The 19,030-nt window shown below is 42.8% G+C and overlaps 1 protein-coding gene across 2 annotated transcripts in view; it reads left to right on the top strand.

Annotated features, from left to right (window-relative positions):
• The window catches only part of SNX13 (sorting nexin 13), a 95,894-nt gene that overhangs the window by 30,812 nt on the left and 46,052 nt on the right, over positions 1–19,030 (top strand). For both annotated transcript variants that reach the window (XM_072153800.1, XM_072153801.1), the window contains exons 3-7: positions 3,880–3,982; positions 11,438–11,527; positions 15,138–15,259; positions 16,196–16,317; positions 17,691–17,792. In XM_072153800.1, the coding sequence (XP_072009901.1) occupies positions 3,880–3,982; positions 11,438–11,527; positions 15,138–15,259; positions 16,196–16,317; positions 17,691–17,792 (539 nt within the window). The remainder of the gene's footprint in view (positions 1–3,879; positions 3,983–11,437; positions 11,528–15,137; positions 15,260–16,195; positions 16,318–17,690; positions 17,793–19,030) is intronic.

Raw genomic sequence — 19,030 nt, 5'->3', positions numbered from 1 at the left:
GCTGAGTGGTTTTGCTGAAAAAACAGATGTAAAATTATGATAATTAAGCTCTGTCACTACTATGGCTGCTTCAGCGCTTCTCCTAGCACGTGAGTTATTCTCTGCAGGAGAGGATGATGTATTCCCTGGGTTGTGCCTGAAGACAGAATATTCAATTGCTGCACCATCTGACCAGCTGCTGTGTATGAGGGATCCAGCTCAGGTTGATTAGTCATGTCTTGACTACCCTCCATTTGTAAGTATACCTAGCTCAGTGTCTGGTGTGTTGATCTAGGCAGCCAGCCTGACCCAGCTTTCCCAAGCTCTTGAAAGTTATAATTGTTTCTTCAGTAAAACCGCTCAGCTCAGGGGTTAACCAAGATATGTTTCTGCATCAGTGTAGCTACAGCATTCTCAAGGTATGTTTGCTTCATAATGCATCAAATCAAATGGTAGGTTTCCTTTAACATACTCCCCAAAAACACTGAGTGGGGTGGGGGTGGGGGTGGGAGTATTTTCACTCAGTCATGTGCGACCTCTGCCTGAAGTGTTCTAATTACCCTTCTATTTATGAGGGAGGTATTCTGTAATTCTCTGCTTTATTTCTTATGTGCAAACACAATAAATATCCAATTTAATGGTCTGCAGCCGATTACTCGCTATATACTACAGCCTAAGATCTAGTTGTAAGGATAGAAGAGCATCATGTGGTTTCCGCAGCGGCTGTAGAGCAATTTATAGCATTCATTAGACATGGTTGTTACAGCGGCTATAAAGCTTTAGTTGTCTTACTGTACTATCTGCGCTAATTTCTAGCCTTAAGATTGGCTGATCAGCTTATCTCTGGTCACAAGGAGAAGGATGCTAAACCACAGCGGGGAGGGAGGTTATCAGGCCTGGGATAGGGTTACACTTGTGTATCCCCATATACTGTATATAATGTGTAGGCGAGTCACGCTGGGATGTCTGTCGTATACCGCACAAGGATGTCATTTCGCTATTTCAGGCCGCATTCACATGATGCACTTGAAATTTGAAATGCATTTCATTTTAACCTAAAGGGAAACCTGTCAGCAGATTTTACCTTGTAGTGTCTGATATGCCCTTTGTAGAATTACTATTTTTATGTGAAATCCCAGCCATTTATCAATAAAGAATTATGTGAAAATAAGCAGAGAAGAGTTATATTTTGCCTGGACAGATTTTGGATTTTTTAAATGGCTGACAACTCATAGGTGGTATAATACTGTACCTATGTTACAAGTAGAACTGGAGGATGTATCTTATTAACAAGGGTTTTATCTCAATAAATGTGGCACGCAGCTCGGCTTCATTCCTGATCCCTTTTCCGGTTAGTTCTGCAGCTTCTGCGCGTCTTATACCATCAATGTGAAAGATGGTGGGAACCCTGAACCACTTTGCTGTTACATTATAATTGGGTGATCCAAAGGGTGCATGAATTACCTGTGCCAGGACATGGCTTAGGTCAGGGATGAAATGTCCTTTCTAGAATTTCTCCTTTTGTAAGAAATCTGACCCGTTGACCAATAAATGCTCCAAAGTTCCCTTCATCACTTCCCCTTGTACTACTCCCCATCTCATGATTTATAAACCCCTCTGAGTAAGAGTCTTCTGCATCGCTCGCTCAGTGTTTGCTCTAAGGATATTATGAAATCCTTATCACTCTCCTTGAGGAGTCTTGTTGTTGTGCTCGGACCTTTCCCGGAATTATTTACCAGTCCTGATATTGTTGTTGGCATTTGCTTATATTGATATCTCTGTGGTAGGTTGTTTTTATAAATCTTCTGGTCTCTGACCTAAAATAACCCCCAAAAATTGATTTATTTTCACTTGGGAAAAGATCAGTCTGTTCCAGTTCTGATCTCTTATAGTGAGATATTTTGCTATTACTGACCTGTAAAGGTGGCGCCTTACATTGTTTGAGGCTGAAAGCTTTTCCCCCATGTGGGCCAGAAATTTAAGAAATGTTCCTTCTTTGGTTAAAAATGTTTGCAGATCTCTGATTTCAAATTTTCTTTTTATAAATGGCTTTTTGTCACCTCCATGCAGGTGTGATTGTCACTGAATAATTACTAAGCCATTGTTTTTTTAATGGTTCTTTACACATTGGCTTTTTTCACACTGATCCGTTGTCTGTGGAAAAATTTTTTGAAACCTGTCCTACTTATATCACGAATGCTGATTATGAATTTTTAACAAATGTTAAACCATTCCGTTTTTTTTTTTTTTTGCGGATAAGGAGACAAAACGGAGACAACACACAAAGGAAACGCAACACACATGCCAATGTCACTCCACCCTTAGGCTACATTCACATGGACATATGGGGGGGATAGAGATCTATCTATCTATCTATCTATCTATCTATATCAGACGTATATACGTCCCCCATACACTTCAATGGCCATACTGAGCCATATGGGAGGGGTACGGTGCAGCACATGTGCGGCACTGTTCCGTAGCCCGTAGAAAGATAGGACATGTCCTATATTTCTATGGAATATGGCGCTGTGAGCTGTGTATTCCTATGGAGAAGGGCGGAGGTGAGCAGCGCTCTCCCCGACGCCGATGTATGCATACATTGTGTGCATGTAGCCTAAGGGCAATAAATCCTTGGGAATGGTGTGGGCTACTGAGAATGTAATCAGTAAAAGGTCCTTATTGGTTCCTGATGGATATTGGTAAAAATAAGTTATGGATCCACTGGTTGTATATTGGGAAATTTTCCAGTTGCCACTCAGTCTGGAATTGTACAAGTATTATAAGCTTCCTCACTCACCTCACTGTACCCTAAATGATGGGAAATCTTTTTTTTTTTTTCTTCCTTTAATTAAATGGATCGGCCATGGATCATAACCAAAAGACAGCAGTACTCAAAACTTTCCCAATTATAGTAGAGGGCCGCTATTACTGTATGCCAATGACATGGCATGCCCCTCCAACCAGTGATAAGGTGTGATTTTCATAAAGGGGGCATGCAGACAGTAATGACTGCTGGAGGTCAGCAGGACACGGGACGTCACAGGAAGTTATGTTTCACCCCGATTTTCCCCAAACCACAGGCAGACTCTCCCGGGGTAAGTACAGCATAGGAGTTAATAGTGTCTTGTACTTGGCCTGATAAAATAAGTTATTAGCGGCCGACTTGTTTAATATGCAAATGAGTGTTTCAGTGCATCATGGACATGTCCAGTGCACTCATTCCAGCCCCACTAAGCTGCGCCAAGCATCATTGCAGTACTTATCAGATTAAGGCAAGGCCAGAAACTTTTTTGGGTGAGAGAGCCGTGAAGGCCACATATTTTAAATTGTAATTCTGTGAGAGCCATACAATATGCACATGCCCCCAGTAGATAGGTAGTCCCAGTATATTCCCCCAGTAGATAGGTAGTCGCAGCAACCAATAAAAATAAATTAATACTCCCCTACCTGCGCTCCCTGCAGCAGGCTCCTCAGTCCCGCACTTTTCTCTATTATTCAGGTGCAGTTACACCGCTGCCTGCGTCCTGTGATCAGCGCTGTGTGAGTCTTGGGGACACACGCAATTTATCAAGAATTTGATGGGTGCATCAGGCTCCCGAGCCTTAGGTTCCCTACCCCTGGGCTCCCCAGGAGTGCTAGGAATATTCATGGATTCCTATGGGAATTGCTTGCCTATCATTTGCTGCATTTCTTCGGAGCTACAGTTTAAATTTTGGGACCAGAAAGAAAAGAGATACAAGACAAGTCACACGTGTGTGTGTGTATAGAGTAATTGAGAAGCCTCTGAGGAAATTGAAAATATGAAGCCAGTTCCTCTTTTAATTAACCATTGCATGTTTGTGCTTTTTTTGTCCTATTTGCTCCTGATTGATCAGTTTTGTTTTCTTCTTTCCCTAGGGGCTTTGTGGTCACGCTTCTGTTTGGAAAGATAACATCCGAGAAGTACCTGGAGAGATGTGAGCACTCCTTTCTTCCTCCAACTTCTGCTGGGATATCTAGGGTAGGTTTGTGTGATGTAAATGTTTTTACATGTAACTTGTGTGTGTGGTGATACAAGAGAAATGTCTAAACAGCTGTTAAAGTGACATTACAGGAGCTGGTCACTCTTTTACATAAATTGCTTATGTGCCTTTATCTGCCTTAATCCCTGAATTTTCACCAATTGATTCATCATCCCTGATGCTTCCTTTAGTGCTGTGTGCTCTGTAGGACCTTTGCATACATGTATCTGCACTGATAAATGAGAGGGACCTGTAGCAGGAGATTGACTCATCCTGCTGCTCTCCTGTCCCTGTGTCTGTCAGTGAGACGACTGAGAGAAAAATAAAACACACTGGATGCTGCCATTAGGACGGACTGAAGGAGTGAGAAGCAGGAAGTTGTGTAGAGATGCTGAGGGCAGCATGGGGAGAACAAGGGGAGGCTAAAGCTCTCACAGGAGGCAAAGATACAGGTACATAGACATACAGAGACCTATCTAAAGGAAGATATTTATTGATAAGTGGCCAACCCCCTTTTAAATAGTTCTTAAACTCTTCATGACTGATGTTCATTGGTGCCTGAATGTCCCAGGTTACTTTTTGCAGTTTTTCAATAATTGACTCCAAATGTGAAAAAATGGGCTTTTCTCAATGTTATAAATATGTCCAGCTTCATTCCATCACCCTTTCCCATGTTCAGCTACAGATGCAGACGGTGCATGTACAATTCTGTATGCTATTTTTTTCCTGCAGCTCCTTCTACATTCTGCCTTCAGCTGACCGGCTGGAGGGTGGCACATTTCAAATGTCTATATCTCCTGAACCCTTACACCTAGAAACACAATTCTGGTGTCATGTTGTGCAGGAGAGTCTCCCCTTTAACATTTTATATGGTTAGTGCATTGGTGCAAAGGACATCTACGACCAGGATGAAGGATTGTAAACCAAGCACACTGACATCCTGGTGTGTGCCCCCTCTGGCAGGATATGCTCTTCTTTTCTTTTAGCTTCTTATGCTTATGGTTGTTTTTTAAATTATGTAATGAGCCTGAGGGGCTCCAGGCTCCATAGGTGTTAATGGCGCTTGGAGTCTCTTGGGCTCATTTGCATAATTTTAAAGCCCTTTTCTTCTTATAAATTAGGGCATAGATGGCTTAAAGAAAAGTGGATTCTGCCAGAGGAGACACATAACAGTATATAAGCGTGCTTGGTTTACAATCCTTGATCCTGACGTCCTTTAATAGAACCGGAGATATCCACTCTTAAAGTTGCAATAGAAAGCTGTACATAAAAATCTATTTTAGTGCAATTTTAAGGGTGGATATCTCTGGTTCTGTTAAGCATCCATGCACGGTACTTCTTAATGGGGAGATTCTTTTGTTTAATATGGCACAGAAATTGTGTTTCTAGGTGCCAGGGTTCAGGAGATATAGCCGCTTGAAGTTGGTCCCTGTCATGACATTTATAAACATCCTTTCCATAAGTTGTAAGCGCACATCTAGGGCACATATATGGCACAGAAGTATCTCACTGTATTATGTATCCTAGGGACCCCTGCTGCCACCAAATGCTGGGGGAGGAGTGTTCAGCGGTAGCAGCCTGAGATTGGCTGCTCTCAGTGTGCCATGGCGTTTTCCATTGATCTCACTGTCCTTATATGGACAGTGTCCTCAGCGGGTCCCCACTATAACTACGTATCTGCTCAGTACGCCTGGAGAAGGGCTGTATCTGCTCCCGATAGGCTTCTATTGCCTTCGCTGAACATATACGTTGCTCATCAGGAGGGAGCAGGATGAAATGACATAGCATGATGCATCTTTCCATCCTGCCTTTTTCATTGGATATGATGTATAGTGGTCAGACAGAGGCAAAAGCTATGCCTCTATATGTCACTGTATACGCTTGGCTTGTACGCCGTTTTTGATTTTATTAGCATAATTTTAAAAGCTGGTTTTAGAAGTTAGGAGGCCATGGATAACAAATATCATAAGATTATCACAGGCTTGGTGCCTAGATCTATGAGACAGTGCTCATGTCTGATTTTGATGGTAAATTTCCTGGACCTGCATTGTGTCGGTCATGTGATCTCCTTGTGACCTGCACAATGTGATATGGATTTGAATTACATAATCCATGAGCACTTCCTTCCTAATGGATTATACCACTCAGACGCCATGGGGAGCACAAAGCCTATCATAGATACTGCTGTTGATGAGACTGGATCTGTAGCACTGTAATAATGATGGAGGAGACCGAGCAGCCTCCTGTTTTTATACATTTGTGTTGTTACATTTTGCAGGAGAATAAAGAAAGAAGAATTATAACACTGTGTCCCCTCTGCAGACACAGATGGCACAGTCTTTATATACCTGTCTGATGTATAATAGGTTATATTGGAGATGGGCATAGCGGTAGAGAAAATGAAGAATTGTGTCTTTCCCCTACACCTCCACAGCGGCACCACAGGAGGGTTCCCTCACCCCCAGAGACCGGAAACAAGGACTGGAACCCTTTAAAAGTAGCTTCTCCTCACCCCTTACCAGTCTTTGTTTCCTGTCCCTCGGGATGGACAGAACCCGGCGGTGGAGAACAGGCACCCGGGATGCCCCTGGTAGGTACAGGAAGACTGTACAGGGTGCGGGGGCTCAGCGCAGCAGAACGGTCTGCCTTCTCCGTACCCGGCATAAGTCCAAACATGCAGACGGCACGGAAGATTCCCCACACTGACACGGCTTGGGAACGAGATTCGGAGCAACTCTTGTGCGAGGTGTGCATCCCTAGTCCTCCCTCTCATTGCCGTGCCTAAGGGAGGCAGAACTGAGGCTACACGGTGCGGCTACTCCACGCCCCAGTAGCCTCTTTAGAAAATAAGCATATTAGGGCAATAAGTTAGAAACAGGGGGACTGGAGGATTAGTTCTTAAAAGGGCTATCCTCACGTGCAATAGAGGCACCCAGCATCCGATCTACCTTAATAGGTAGGTCCGTGGTGGTAGGTTTCCTTTAAGGCTGGGTTCACACTGAGTTTTTGCGTTTTTCTGTTTGTGTTCATTGCCTTTTATTGAGAAACAAAAAACTGAACCACTAGTAAAGCACAAAAAAGTCTAAAGTAAGACTTTGTCGTGGCACAGTGATAAAAATATTGGCGTCACTTTGTGTGGTTTTGTCCTTTCCCAGGTGTTTACTCCCCGGAGATGTGCAGGAAACGTTCCATTAGCTTCCTGCCATGAGACGTGTGTGTCATGTTATTCCTCGGAGTCAGTCACTTAGGAGATAATGAATGGATTACTTGTATTGTGACCTCTGGGCGGCCTCCATGCGCTGGTAATATGATGGGTGTGTTCATTACATCTCCGGCACGCACCAGCGCACTGCACTATAATGCAGGATTGGGGATGTGCGCTGCTGGACCTGGGCCAGCGCCATGGAATCAGCCACAGTAAAAACAGACATATAAAAGAGGAAATATCTGCAGCCCGGGATGTACCTTCTCCTAGTGAGTGATGGGAGGTTTCCAGCCATGGTCTGCACATTCATTCACTCTGCTCTCTCTGATTCTGGCTGCTGCATTGCCAACAATTCAGATTAGATTTTAGTAAAAAGTTTTTTCATGTTTTCTCTCCAAAATATGTCATTTTGACCTTTATTAACACAAGCCAAGTATCCATTGCCCAATGAACAATCCTATATGGATACTCAAAGTGAACCTATAGCTTACTGTTACCCCACTAAACTAGAAACACCTACAGGTAGGTCGGGTAGTGCATCAATTCCATATTTTATTAAAAAAGAATCTCCTCTATAGTCATGTGAAAATGTCATCTTTTGCCAGAGAGGAAGCACACAGGGGGATATTTTATTATAGAAGATGATTTTATTTCATCTTTAAAACCGCATCAGATGTGGGGGTTTTGTGTGCTACGGAACCATAGATATGGGCAGGTAAAGTCCTAGTTGGAAATGCAGATAAAGATCATCTCAGGTTTGGTAGCATACAGAACCCCATACCTGATACAGGTGAAGATGAGATTCTCTTTAACCCTTCCTGACTAAGGGTCATTGGTGCCTAAAATGGCGCTTGAATGACAAAAAGCTTTACATATCGTAACAATTTTTACTTTGTGTTTTAACTTGAAAGGATAGTTATTTTATTTTATTTTTCATTAAAAAAAATTGCCAATAATTGACCACAAATATGAAAAAATAAGCTTTTTGTACATTTTTTTGGATTAAAGTTTTTTGTTAAAAAAGCGGTAAAACTGAATGAACATTTATCAAAATATGTTATAAATATGTCCCGCATCTTTCCATCACCCTTTCCCCATGTTCAGCTACAGGTGCAGAGGGTGCATGTAGAATTCTGTAAGCTAGTTCTTTCTTGCAGCTCCTTCTACATTCTGCCTTCTGCTGACCGGCTGGAGGGGGCACATTTCAAACGCCTATATCACTTGATGAACCCTGGTACCTAGAAATACAATTCTGGTGTCATGTTGAACAGGAGAGTCTTCCCTTTAATATGGTTTCAGTATGTGGATGCTTTAAAGAACGAGAGATATCCATTCTTTAAAGGGCACCTACCACCACGAATCTACCTATAAAGGTAGATCGGGTGGTAGGTGGATGTATGGGACGTGAGGATAGCCCTTTTTAGAGCTAATCCTCACGTCCCCGCTAGCGTCACATAAACTTTATTGCCCTAATATGTTAATTTAATTAAGCGGCTACCAGGGCGTGGAGTAGCCGGACACGAGGCTACACGGCGCGGCTACTCCACGCCCCAGTAGCTGCTTTCCCCCGCCTACCCTGTGATCTTCGGCGCGCAGCTCCTGGCAGCTGCGCGCCCTCGTCCGAGAAGCCGGAGTTCTGCGCATGCGCAGTAACTCCGGCCAAGATGCGCGATCTCGGGAACGAGGCCGGAGTTACTGCGCATGCGCAGAACTCCGGCTTCTCGGACGAGGGCGCGCAGCTGCCAGGAGCTGCGCGCCGAAGATCACAGGGTAGGCGGGGGAAAGCAGCTACTGGGGCGTGGAGTAGCCGCGCCGTGTAGCCTTGTGTCCGGCTACTCCACGCCCCGGTAGCCGCTTAATTAAATTAACATATTAGGGCAATAAAGTTTATGTGACGCTAGCGGGGACGTGAGGATTAGCTCTAAAAAGGGCTATCCTCACGTCCCATACATCCACCTACCACCCGATCTACCTTTATAGGTAGATTCGTGGTGGTAGGTTCCCTTTAAGATACAATCAGAAATAGAAAGCTGTACATAAAAATCTAAATCTTTTAGTACAGTTTTAAGTGTGGATATCTCTGGTTCTGTGAAGCCTCTTATACACAATACATCTATCATATTAAAGGGGAGATTCTTCTGTGCCAGGGTTCAGGAGATATAGGCATTTAAAGTTGGCCACTGTCATGACGTTTCTAAATGTCTTTTCTCCAGGGGGCAGGTGCAAATAGGATGTATATAGCCATATGGCAGTCCTGAAGGGGTTAATTTGAAATCAGAACCATGGTTCCAGGTACTATAATCCCCAATATATGGGATATGAACTGCTGTCACCCCTCCAGCCTCTCAGCAAGACTCATCTTGGGAAAAGATGAATCAGGCTGAAGGTGGGGGGGGGGGGGGTTCTTTAGATGTTTATATCTAGTGTTCTAGAGCAGCTGCAACCATTGTTCTGGTAGCAGACTGTATCAGACTTTTGGTTCTGTGAGTTACAAGGAAAAGGACAATATAATTATCAAAAATGCATTCATTATATAAATATAAAACTTTCTTTTTGACAACATTATATTAAACCTATATTCTGTATTCACTCGAGTTGTCTCCTGATGTTCTACCATATATTATCCATTAGAAAATTATGAAAATTCTTCCATGTGGTACGAGTAAATTGAATCTTCAAGATAATGTTGAAAGCAATTCAGCTACTCAAAGTGTTGGGAGAAGGAGCTGAGTCTCGGTCTACATATGACTTCAGTGGCTGTTGTGGGCATGCTCTGTAACCTATACAGAGGTCATTGTTCAGGGAGGGGTGAGGAGATAATCTGAAACCATCACCTACTTGTTACCTGCTTCTAACTGTATGACAAGTGTGTTCCCTTAGGATGGGTCAGCACTATACCAGAAAGTACCTTTAATGAAATTCCAGGTTATACGTTACCATCTCATAAAAGCTAATCAGATGGGCACACCCTAACAGTTCATCAGTTTGGGGGCTGGATGCTGCCCCCCATTAGAGATTTCAAAGGCCTAACCTGGTCAAGGCGTGAAGCTTTCCAGAAATGTGTTGAGGCTGTGTTCACACGCGGCGTTAAGCATATTGTAAACGCAATTCAACTGCTTGAACACTGTTAACATTGAGTTTATATTGTGTTTAAGTAAACTCATCATAAATGCATTATTGGCACAGTGAGTCGAGAAAGTTAATGTGTAATTAAAAAAAACTTTTTGCCTCCTGCAGATCATAAAATCGGGAGCATAGTGTGGAATTTTCCTCCGCAGGTTGTAGCTGGGGGCAATTATACTTGTGCAAGTTCAACTTCGCACTAGACAATAACCATGTTGTGCAAACCTCACAAGAGGAAGCAAACCATTTGTGTGGGATATGGGGCTGTGATCTGCTCAGACTGGTACCGAATGTTTCTTTCCTGGGGCGATCAGTTCTGTGCATTGTGTTGTCTGGGACAGAGGTGCAGTGTGGATATGTTTTATGAGGGCAGTCACACTGTGCTGCTTAGTGCTGCTTATCTTCTGACAAATGCTTGTTGGGGCTCGGCTGTCTGATGGTGTGGACAAACTTGTCAGCAAAATATCCCCCGTAGGTGGGCTTGGCCATCTAGAATGTGTTGTGTTTTTGGTTTTTTTTTTAAAATATATTTTGCTTAATGTAGCTCCAATTCCATGCTTTTAGTGCACACACACCTACACTTAGGTACCACCTTTACAGGCAGTCCCCGCGTTACGTACAAGATAAGTTCCATAGGTTTGTTCTTAAGTTGAATTTGTATGCAAGTCGGAACTGTATATTAGTTTCAGACAAATTTTTTTTTTTTGTCCCAGTGACAATTGGAGTTTCAATATTTTTTGCTATAATGGGGACAAGGAATATCAATAAAGTTTCACTACAGACACCTCACAGCTGATCATTGCAGTCTGGGACTATAGTAACATCCAGAGACTTCACCAGAGGTCACAGTGGGCAGAGAGATCCGTCTGCAACTAGGGGTCGTCTGTAAGTTGGGTGTCCTTAAGTAGGGAACCGCCTGTATTATAAAGAGGCAGAGCAGACCGGATCAGAACAAACAGGTAATGGTGATGGATCAGCACCTTTCCCCACCACCGTCACAGCAATCCCTGCACCGAGCATTCCCACACTTATCCTAAATGTAAATCCAATATCTGGATCTTCTATTTCATATCACCGACATCACTAAGATTTTCTTATTTATATTCATTCATTTCTTCTTTTTCAGGTCCTTGAAGAAATGAAACGCGAAGCCAGACCCATCAAAATTGACAGAAGGGTGACGGGTGCCAATATGATTGATGAACCCCTGCAGCAGGTAAGATTTTTTTATTTTATTAGATTTTACTTGTCTACTTTTACCCTTTTCTTTATCTTGACTATATATTTGTATCACAAGTGGCATCCAGTGTTGAAAAACTTAAAAGTGCTGCAAATTTTCCCAGAAGATTTACTGAGGTGAAGGTAATCTGTCCTGGCTTTCCATCACCCCAAAGCAACAGACTGGAAAATATGATTTAATAAATCTGCAAAAGAGGCTGAAGTGCTTTGGGGGTGTTTGCAGAGCCCCTCTTGGCTCTGGCTAAAGCACAATATCGGTCCCCCCACTAATCCTTGCTACACCTCAGCTACATCCACCGACTTTTTCGCTATGACCCCAGTTCAGTGACGTCACTGCCTGCTCTCGCAGCTTTCCTGTGCCGCTGCTTCTAGATGTTTCTAGTGAGCACCCATGCCCTAGCACCGCTACGCCCTAGCACCGCTACGCCCTAGCACCGCTACGCCCTAGCACCGCTACGCCCTAGCACCGCTACGCCCTAGCACCGCTACGCCCTAGCACCGCTACGCCCTAGCACCGCTACGCCCTAGCACCGCTACACCCTTGAAGCTCTTCATCCTCTCTAGTATATTTCTAAGAAATGGCTTTTCGTTGGGATACAGGGATCTGATTATAGATTAAAATATAGGACTGAACTATGTAGTCAAAGGCCTGTAAGACGATGCTGTTGCTTTTGGGTGGGGATAAGCTCATTTGATTTCCCTCTGTCTGGCTAGAATATATGAAGGGGTTGTCTGGTGACTACAACTTCGCCCCTTTCCGAAGTATAGGGGCTAACTTGCCTATCGGTGGCGGTCTTAGTGATGTGAACCCCTCCAATCATCACTAGAATGGGGGTCCATTGTACCCCCGTTATAACCCAGATTCATGCGTCAGGTTACTAAAATCAACATGTTGGAACTCTGACAACTTGACTTGTTGGCGCAACTCCAGAAATCCAGCCCTACGGTCTCCAAGTTGTGGTTATTATTATACTCTGATGCTAGTGGGACTCTAGTGACATCTCAAACTTCTAGATTTCATCAGTGCTGTATTTGTTTTACTTTTCAATAACACAAAAGCAGCTAAAACGTCCTTGTTAAGGGAATCTTTCCAGGTGGAGCTGTAGTTCACCTTATTCTGGTTTAAAAAAAAAAAGTCTACCCTCAAAATCAAGCACTTACTCTTAGATCCAGGCGCCATGACTGTGGTAATCATCTTATGTTTGTTATCCATGGCCTCCTTCCTTCTAAAATCATCTTTTAATATTGTTCTAACAAGCCTAAACGGCCCTAGGTGCGTTACCAAAGCCTCTGAGTGCTGCAGATTCACAGGCTGTTACAATGAGCAGAACATGACTCGTCCTCCCCTTGCTCTTTCCCTCTGCCTCTGTAATCTAGCATCAGGAGGAAGGGCAGGGGACACCTGTTATGCTTATTGTAACAGCCTGTGAAGCTATAGCACTGAGGGGCTCTGGTGACACTCCCCAGAGCCTTTCTGGTGCATTACAATAATTATAAAAGTCTATTTTAGAAGGAAAGAGGCCATGGATAACAAATATAAGCAGATTACCACAGTCACGGTGTCTGGATCTATGGGTAAGTGTCCTGGTGTATCATGATGGATTTTGATGGGAGATTTTCTTTGAATCATTTTGCAGTGCGGAGGTCTAGGACACTACTTGTAGCGTCACATTACTGTATTTTCCTTGCAGTCTGTGTCTCTTGTGTAACCGCTCACCTGCTTTCTTATGTTGTGAGGAAGTGACTTCTCTCATAGACAATGAAAAAGGAAATTCTGCAATAACATTCTGCTGAGAACATAGAAACAGGCGAACGCTGTCAGCACCCTGATAGGAACATCCAGCTCCCTAGCACTTCACCTTGTTAGTAACCGGTTTAGTTCTACAGTAAATCCCTATGTACCGACTTTTTCACTAAAAATCCGTCAACTCTCACTCAGGAAATTCTTACTGTACCCCTTGTTATGGAGTGATTTTTCCTGTCTTTCCATTTAGTTTCTAAACTTTTTACTAGGATAGAACTTCATAATGTTATTCATGGAGAAGCGTTTTAAAGTGTTGTCTGAGCGAGAGAAGGGGTCATATCACACAGGATGCTACACATTATAGATGTGGTGGTGTTGTTATGCCATGGTAAGCGCAGAATGGCAGGACCACAATGAAATTACAGAAGATTCACTATATGAAAAGATGTACCTTTCTCTGTCTGACCACAAAATGGCCTTCACTTCTACCCTGTAATTTCTGTCTGCCCCGACCTTGACTTGTCCCACTGTTCACTCTCTGCCAGACCCTTGGTGCCTTGCCCTGCTGTCCATTGGCCTGCCTGGTGCACCTTGAGAGCTAGTGACCCTGTGGTATTGTCACATTGAAGTCCAAAGGTGGAGAGTTTAGCACTGAATTTAAACTACATCGTTATACTGAGGATAGATGTGTCCTAAAAAGTTCCTCAGGACTTTTTTTTTTATCATAACTATAAGCCGTGAATGCGGAAATATAGAGGTATAAAAGTTATGCAAATTACCCTGGAGTGCTCATGCTACGTCACCTGAGCACCTCACGCCCTCGTATATTTATTCATGCACTCCTCCCCATAGCACTAGCAGGATAGCCCCCCTGAGCACATAGAGTAGGTATCAGGCAGGACCTCTAGCGCAATGGGGGAGTGCATAAAATACGAGGCTCCCTGAGGTGCTCAGGTGACATAGCCTGAACTCCCCAGGGTGATTTGTATAACTTTTATAATGATATTTCCGCAATCGCGGCTTATAGAGTTATAATAAAATAAGTCCTAAGGAACTTATTAGGACACATTTACCATCAGTAAATTGATGGTATATGTCCATCAATGGGAACCTGTTGTCCGAAATTGGGCTAATAAACCACTACCAGTATGTTGTCAAGCAGTTGAACACCTTCCAGGTCATGTTCTTAGGCAGAGAAGCTTGACTTCATTGTTAAACTCTCCACCTCCTTGACTTCATAAAACCAATTTACATCTCATTTCAAAGTTGATTTTCTTGCCACCACACCAGAACATAAAACATGATCTAGAAGCTGCTCAGCTGCTTGACAACCTACTCGTGGTGGTTTATTAAGCCAATTTTTTGTGACCGCTCCCCTTTAAGCTCTCCCTGCCTCACAATGCCCCCTCAGCTGTGTTTAACACCATGCACCAGACTTCTGAAGAGCCAGTTATGACATCCCAGGCTGCAGGACCATCGACTACAGTGAAGGCGACGTTCATGGACCAGGAGAACTAAACTTCAGTGCTGACCTCTCCGCCTCATTGACTTCATACAACCATTTCGCTTTCAAGTCCGTTGTCTGGATGATGTCAGCACGCTGGGCTCTGAAAGAAACATGAGCTGGAAAACATTAACCACTTTGACAACATACTGGTGGTGATTTATAAGGCCAGTTTCTGCTGACAGGTTCCCTTGAATAACACCCTTATTAGTCCGAAGCAGGCTGGTGGTGCTGCGGGTCCATATACAACTGCTTGTTGTAAATGATTACTTTAATATGATGCACATGTCCTCTTGTCCTTTTTTACAAGCCTGTGATCTGTTTGTCTATGTGTTTTAGGTCATACAGTTTTCCTTGAGGGACTATATCCAGTATTGGTATTACACATTGAGCGAGGATGAATCTTTTCTCCTTGAAATAAGGCAGACTGTTCAGAACGCACTCGTCCAATTTTCCACCCGGTAAGTAAACACCTTTATCATGTACCTTAACCTCCTACAACCTTTCTTTGTGCTCCTAAGTTTAGGAAACTCTTATTTTGCCTTTTGCTTCTTTTACTTGCCTTTTCACGTATTTGAGGAATTTTAGAAGAACAACCTTTTACTTTGGATCCTCCAGCAATTTATCCTACCAAGGTCAGCGTGCAGGAGCGATCAGCGCCATTAAATACACCACGTAAATAAACAGGCTGCAGACCCAGGGACAAGTTCATCCATGGCCTCCAATGTACAGTGGATGGAACAGGAAGATGCAATGACCCTGCTCTGCCACACATTCTATTCCCTGTGTATTGGCTTCTGTGTGCAATTGCTTGGGATAGGTTATTTAATATTTTTTAATCCCATAAAACCCTTGCTTTTTATTTCCTCCCCCCCCCCCCCTACTTATTTGTATGATCCATAACGAGTCATTATAAATACATGGACGTTTCCTTTTTTGGGGGCAAAAAAAAACCTTTATGTGACCTGGATTTTACATTGTCAGCCCCGCACACGGCTGTGAAATCTATTAGAGCTGAGAAAAGTGATTTCCCATCTGTTACTCTATTCGATTGCTTAAAAACAAACCAGACATACTCGCTCCCACTCCTCTTAATAGCGCCAGGATGGCCTAGAAAAAAGGCATATAATTAGCAGCCTGGAGCGCAGGGACAAGATGTCCATCTCTCCTGGCTGATAATTATGCACACCCCCTCTCCAATGCTTAATTTTAAGTTAATCATTTGCTGCCATTATAAACTTCTCTTTAAGTTTATTAAGTTTCTAAAGGGGAGTAACCACTAACCTAATAAAAGCTACACAATCTATGATCTTGTCACCAGACATGCGTTCTCATAGTAATAACATTTAATCATATAAGATGTAAATCGTAACCATCAATTATCTTCTCTTTATAAGGTCTAAGGAAATTGACTGGCAGCCTTATTTTACCACCCGATTAGTCGATGACTTTGCCACTCACCTCCGAGTGTTCAGAAAAGCTCAGCAGAGGATGGCAGAGAAGGAAGATCAAAAGAAAGGTAAGACTTTGATAGGGGACACGATGGAGATTTTCAGGCTAGGTTCACATCTGTGTGGCATCAGGAGCCTCTGATGCAGATTTTGTCAGAATTGTTGTCCAGGATCGGGAAGATGATGAACGCATATAGCATTGTAGCGGAAAGGATATTTTTTTATGTAATTTAAAGCATCTGGTGCTTCAGATTTTTTATTCTTCTCTTATAATGGAGCAGGGCAAAGGTATGGCTACAACATCATCAACCTAGTCTTCTATACTATTAGGAGTTTTATTAAAAAGCATACCTTAGTCTTTAAATAAAGGGGTGTTTACTGAAAGGGAACCGGTCAGCTGAAATAAACCACTTATTTCTTTCATGCCCCGGTGTTGTGTCATTATCCAGAAAACCAAGAGGTATGTATGAAGTCTTGGAGGTGGAGAGTTCAATACTGAAGTCAAGCTCTCCCCATCCCTGAGCACCTCCTCTCTTGTGATTTAACCCCATGCTGCAGACTTTTGAAGAAACGGACTGTCAGCTACAGTAAAGGCAAGGAGAGCTTGACTAAAGTGCTAAACTCCTCACCTGTGTGACTTTATGCAACCAATTTACATATCACTTCATAGTTGATTTTCTGCATGATGCCGCCACGTTGGGTCATGAAAAAAGAAAGATCTGGAAGGTGTTTGTTTGCTTGACTACAGTTTTCTGATGACCGGTTTCCTTTAATAATTATAAGTTGCTACATTTTTCCATAACATGAAGTGTCTGGCCTCTGGGCTCTGGCATTGCCATTTGGCATTTCTCTTGTTGGCGACTAACAATGCAGGGATCTGCACAACCCTCCCGTTCCATGACCTACTTTATGCAGACAGAAACTTTTTGGGGAAACGGGAAAACCCCTAGGGGGCTGTACCAGATTTGCCTCCCAACTCTGAATCCCAGTTCCCGCACTGCTCCGTTACTTCCGTTTTTGAGCACAGAGCTTGGGTCGGAAGTTGTGAGATTTCAAAAGACCTTCTCAGGCCAATGACAAGGGATCTGTTGTACCGTGGTGCAAACATATTGCTGGCTCTTTACAAATCAGTGTATGGTGCCAACCAAGTGTCCTGAAATTCCCCGATTGTTCCTGGGGTGTAATATTCTTCTGCAGTCTATTTAGAGAATGTTTTATTAATTAGTTCTCCGTTGATTTATTACATTGTCAGCGGCTGATGGGTTTCTCGTTTCTCCTCTGTTTACTATTCTGAGTAGAGAGGTTACTTGGGAGGTTTCGTCTATGATCGTGACTATGCTGTTTATAGCTTGCATCCATTTATTGCTGAATTAGCTGTTTTAGTGCCCTCATTAACGTAATAATCACTTTTTTTCTTCCCTGTTTGGGTTTTTATTTGCAGACTCGGCAGAAGAGTTTGTAGATACTTTTTTTGAGGTTGAAGTTGAAATGGAAAAAAGTGTCTGTCGTGACCTCGTCTGCACTTCTTCCAGAGATGAGGAAGGTCAGTTCAGTCACAAGTATTTTTAAACATGTGTTAAACTTTCAATTTAGTCTTAAAGGAAACCTGTCAGGTTGATCTGGAACATGAAATCAACCACAGGTTCTTATGTGGTGGTTTATTGCTACAAATCGCCCTGTAGTATTTTTAAGCGATCTCTTTTAAAAAAAATTTATACTTGCCGTCACCCTTATCCCTCTTCAGCGCCTGCACACTTTGGCAAGTGAAGCCTACATGTTACACCACATCTGCACTGCGCAAGCTTCATAGGTACAGCGCATACGCAAAGGAACCAGGGGAATTACCTCAGCTTCTGTTGCCAGATTGATAGAGTAGGCGCCAGATCTTCTAATGTGCCTCATCAGAGTATAAAAGTTTAATTTAAAAAAATTTTTTTTTTTCCACGTGCAGCCCTCAAATGGGTCGATTTGGGACCCTGAGACCACAGGTCCATAATGACTTGTAGTAGGTTTGGGGTCCCAAATCGACGTGACAGGTTTCCTATAAGTTCCTTTTTTTGCTGTTTAATGGTGTTTTGTGTAGATGTGCACTGTTTCACTATTAAACAGAGTAATGGATTATGTAGTTTTCATCAAGGTTGACATGGGCCTGGATCTCTTATCACCGCTGGATGATCAGACAGCTGCTGATGAAAATGTAGCATTCAAAGGCAGTCGCCTAAATGAATGGCTGGTAATGTGATGCATAGCCAGACTGGGTCCATGACAGAGGGAGATGCTTTTAGCCTAGATGCACACAAATGAGCTGATTCCCTGTCATGATAACATTAATAGTTAAGGTTTTTTTATGGCCGATTTGCATATCTTCATCCATTTTCACTCCTCTATCCTGAAACTATATCTATGAGCGATTGGAAAAGAAGTCTGGATGTGCTCTTCTTCTTTTTACAGAACTAACACATATGATATGTTAAAAAGAATTCCATGTAGTGTGCAAGCAATTTGGGGACACGCCTGATTTTTGCCATGATGTACATCCAGATTTACTGACTTTCTGTTTTTATTAAAGGGGTATTCCGGGAATATGAACGTCTGACACAAAAACCCATGATGATATAAATAAATGAATACAACAATACTCAATGTCATTAGTCACAAAACGGAGCTAAAATAATATGATTTTATGATTTACAAAATTTATGGCCTCTCTAAAGTAGGTGGAGTTATCACTAAGATGGCCGCCATTGGAAACTACAAGTTCCATGATCCTTTAGTTCTCAG

Source organism: Engystomops pustulosus, chromosome 5 (genome assembly GCF_040894005.1).
Source record: "Engystomops pustulosus chromosome 5, aEngPut4.maternal, whole genome shotgun sequence".
Taxonomy (NCBI): domain Eukaryota; kingdom Metazoa; phylum Chordata; class Amphibia; order Anura; family Leptodactylidae; genus Engystomops; species Engystomops pustulosus.
Note: the sequence above shows the minus strand (reverse complement) of the source record. Positions and strands in the feature narration are given on the sequence as shown.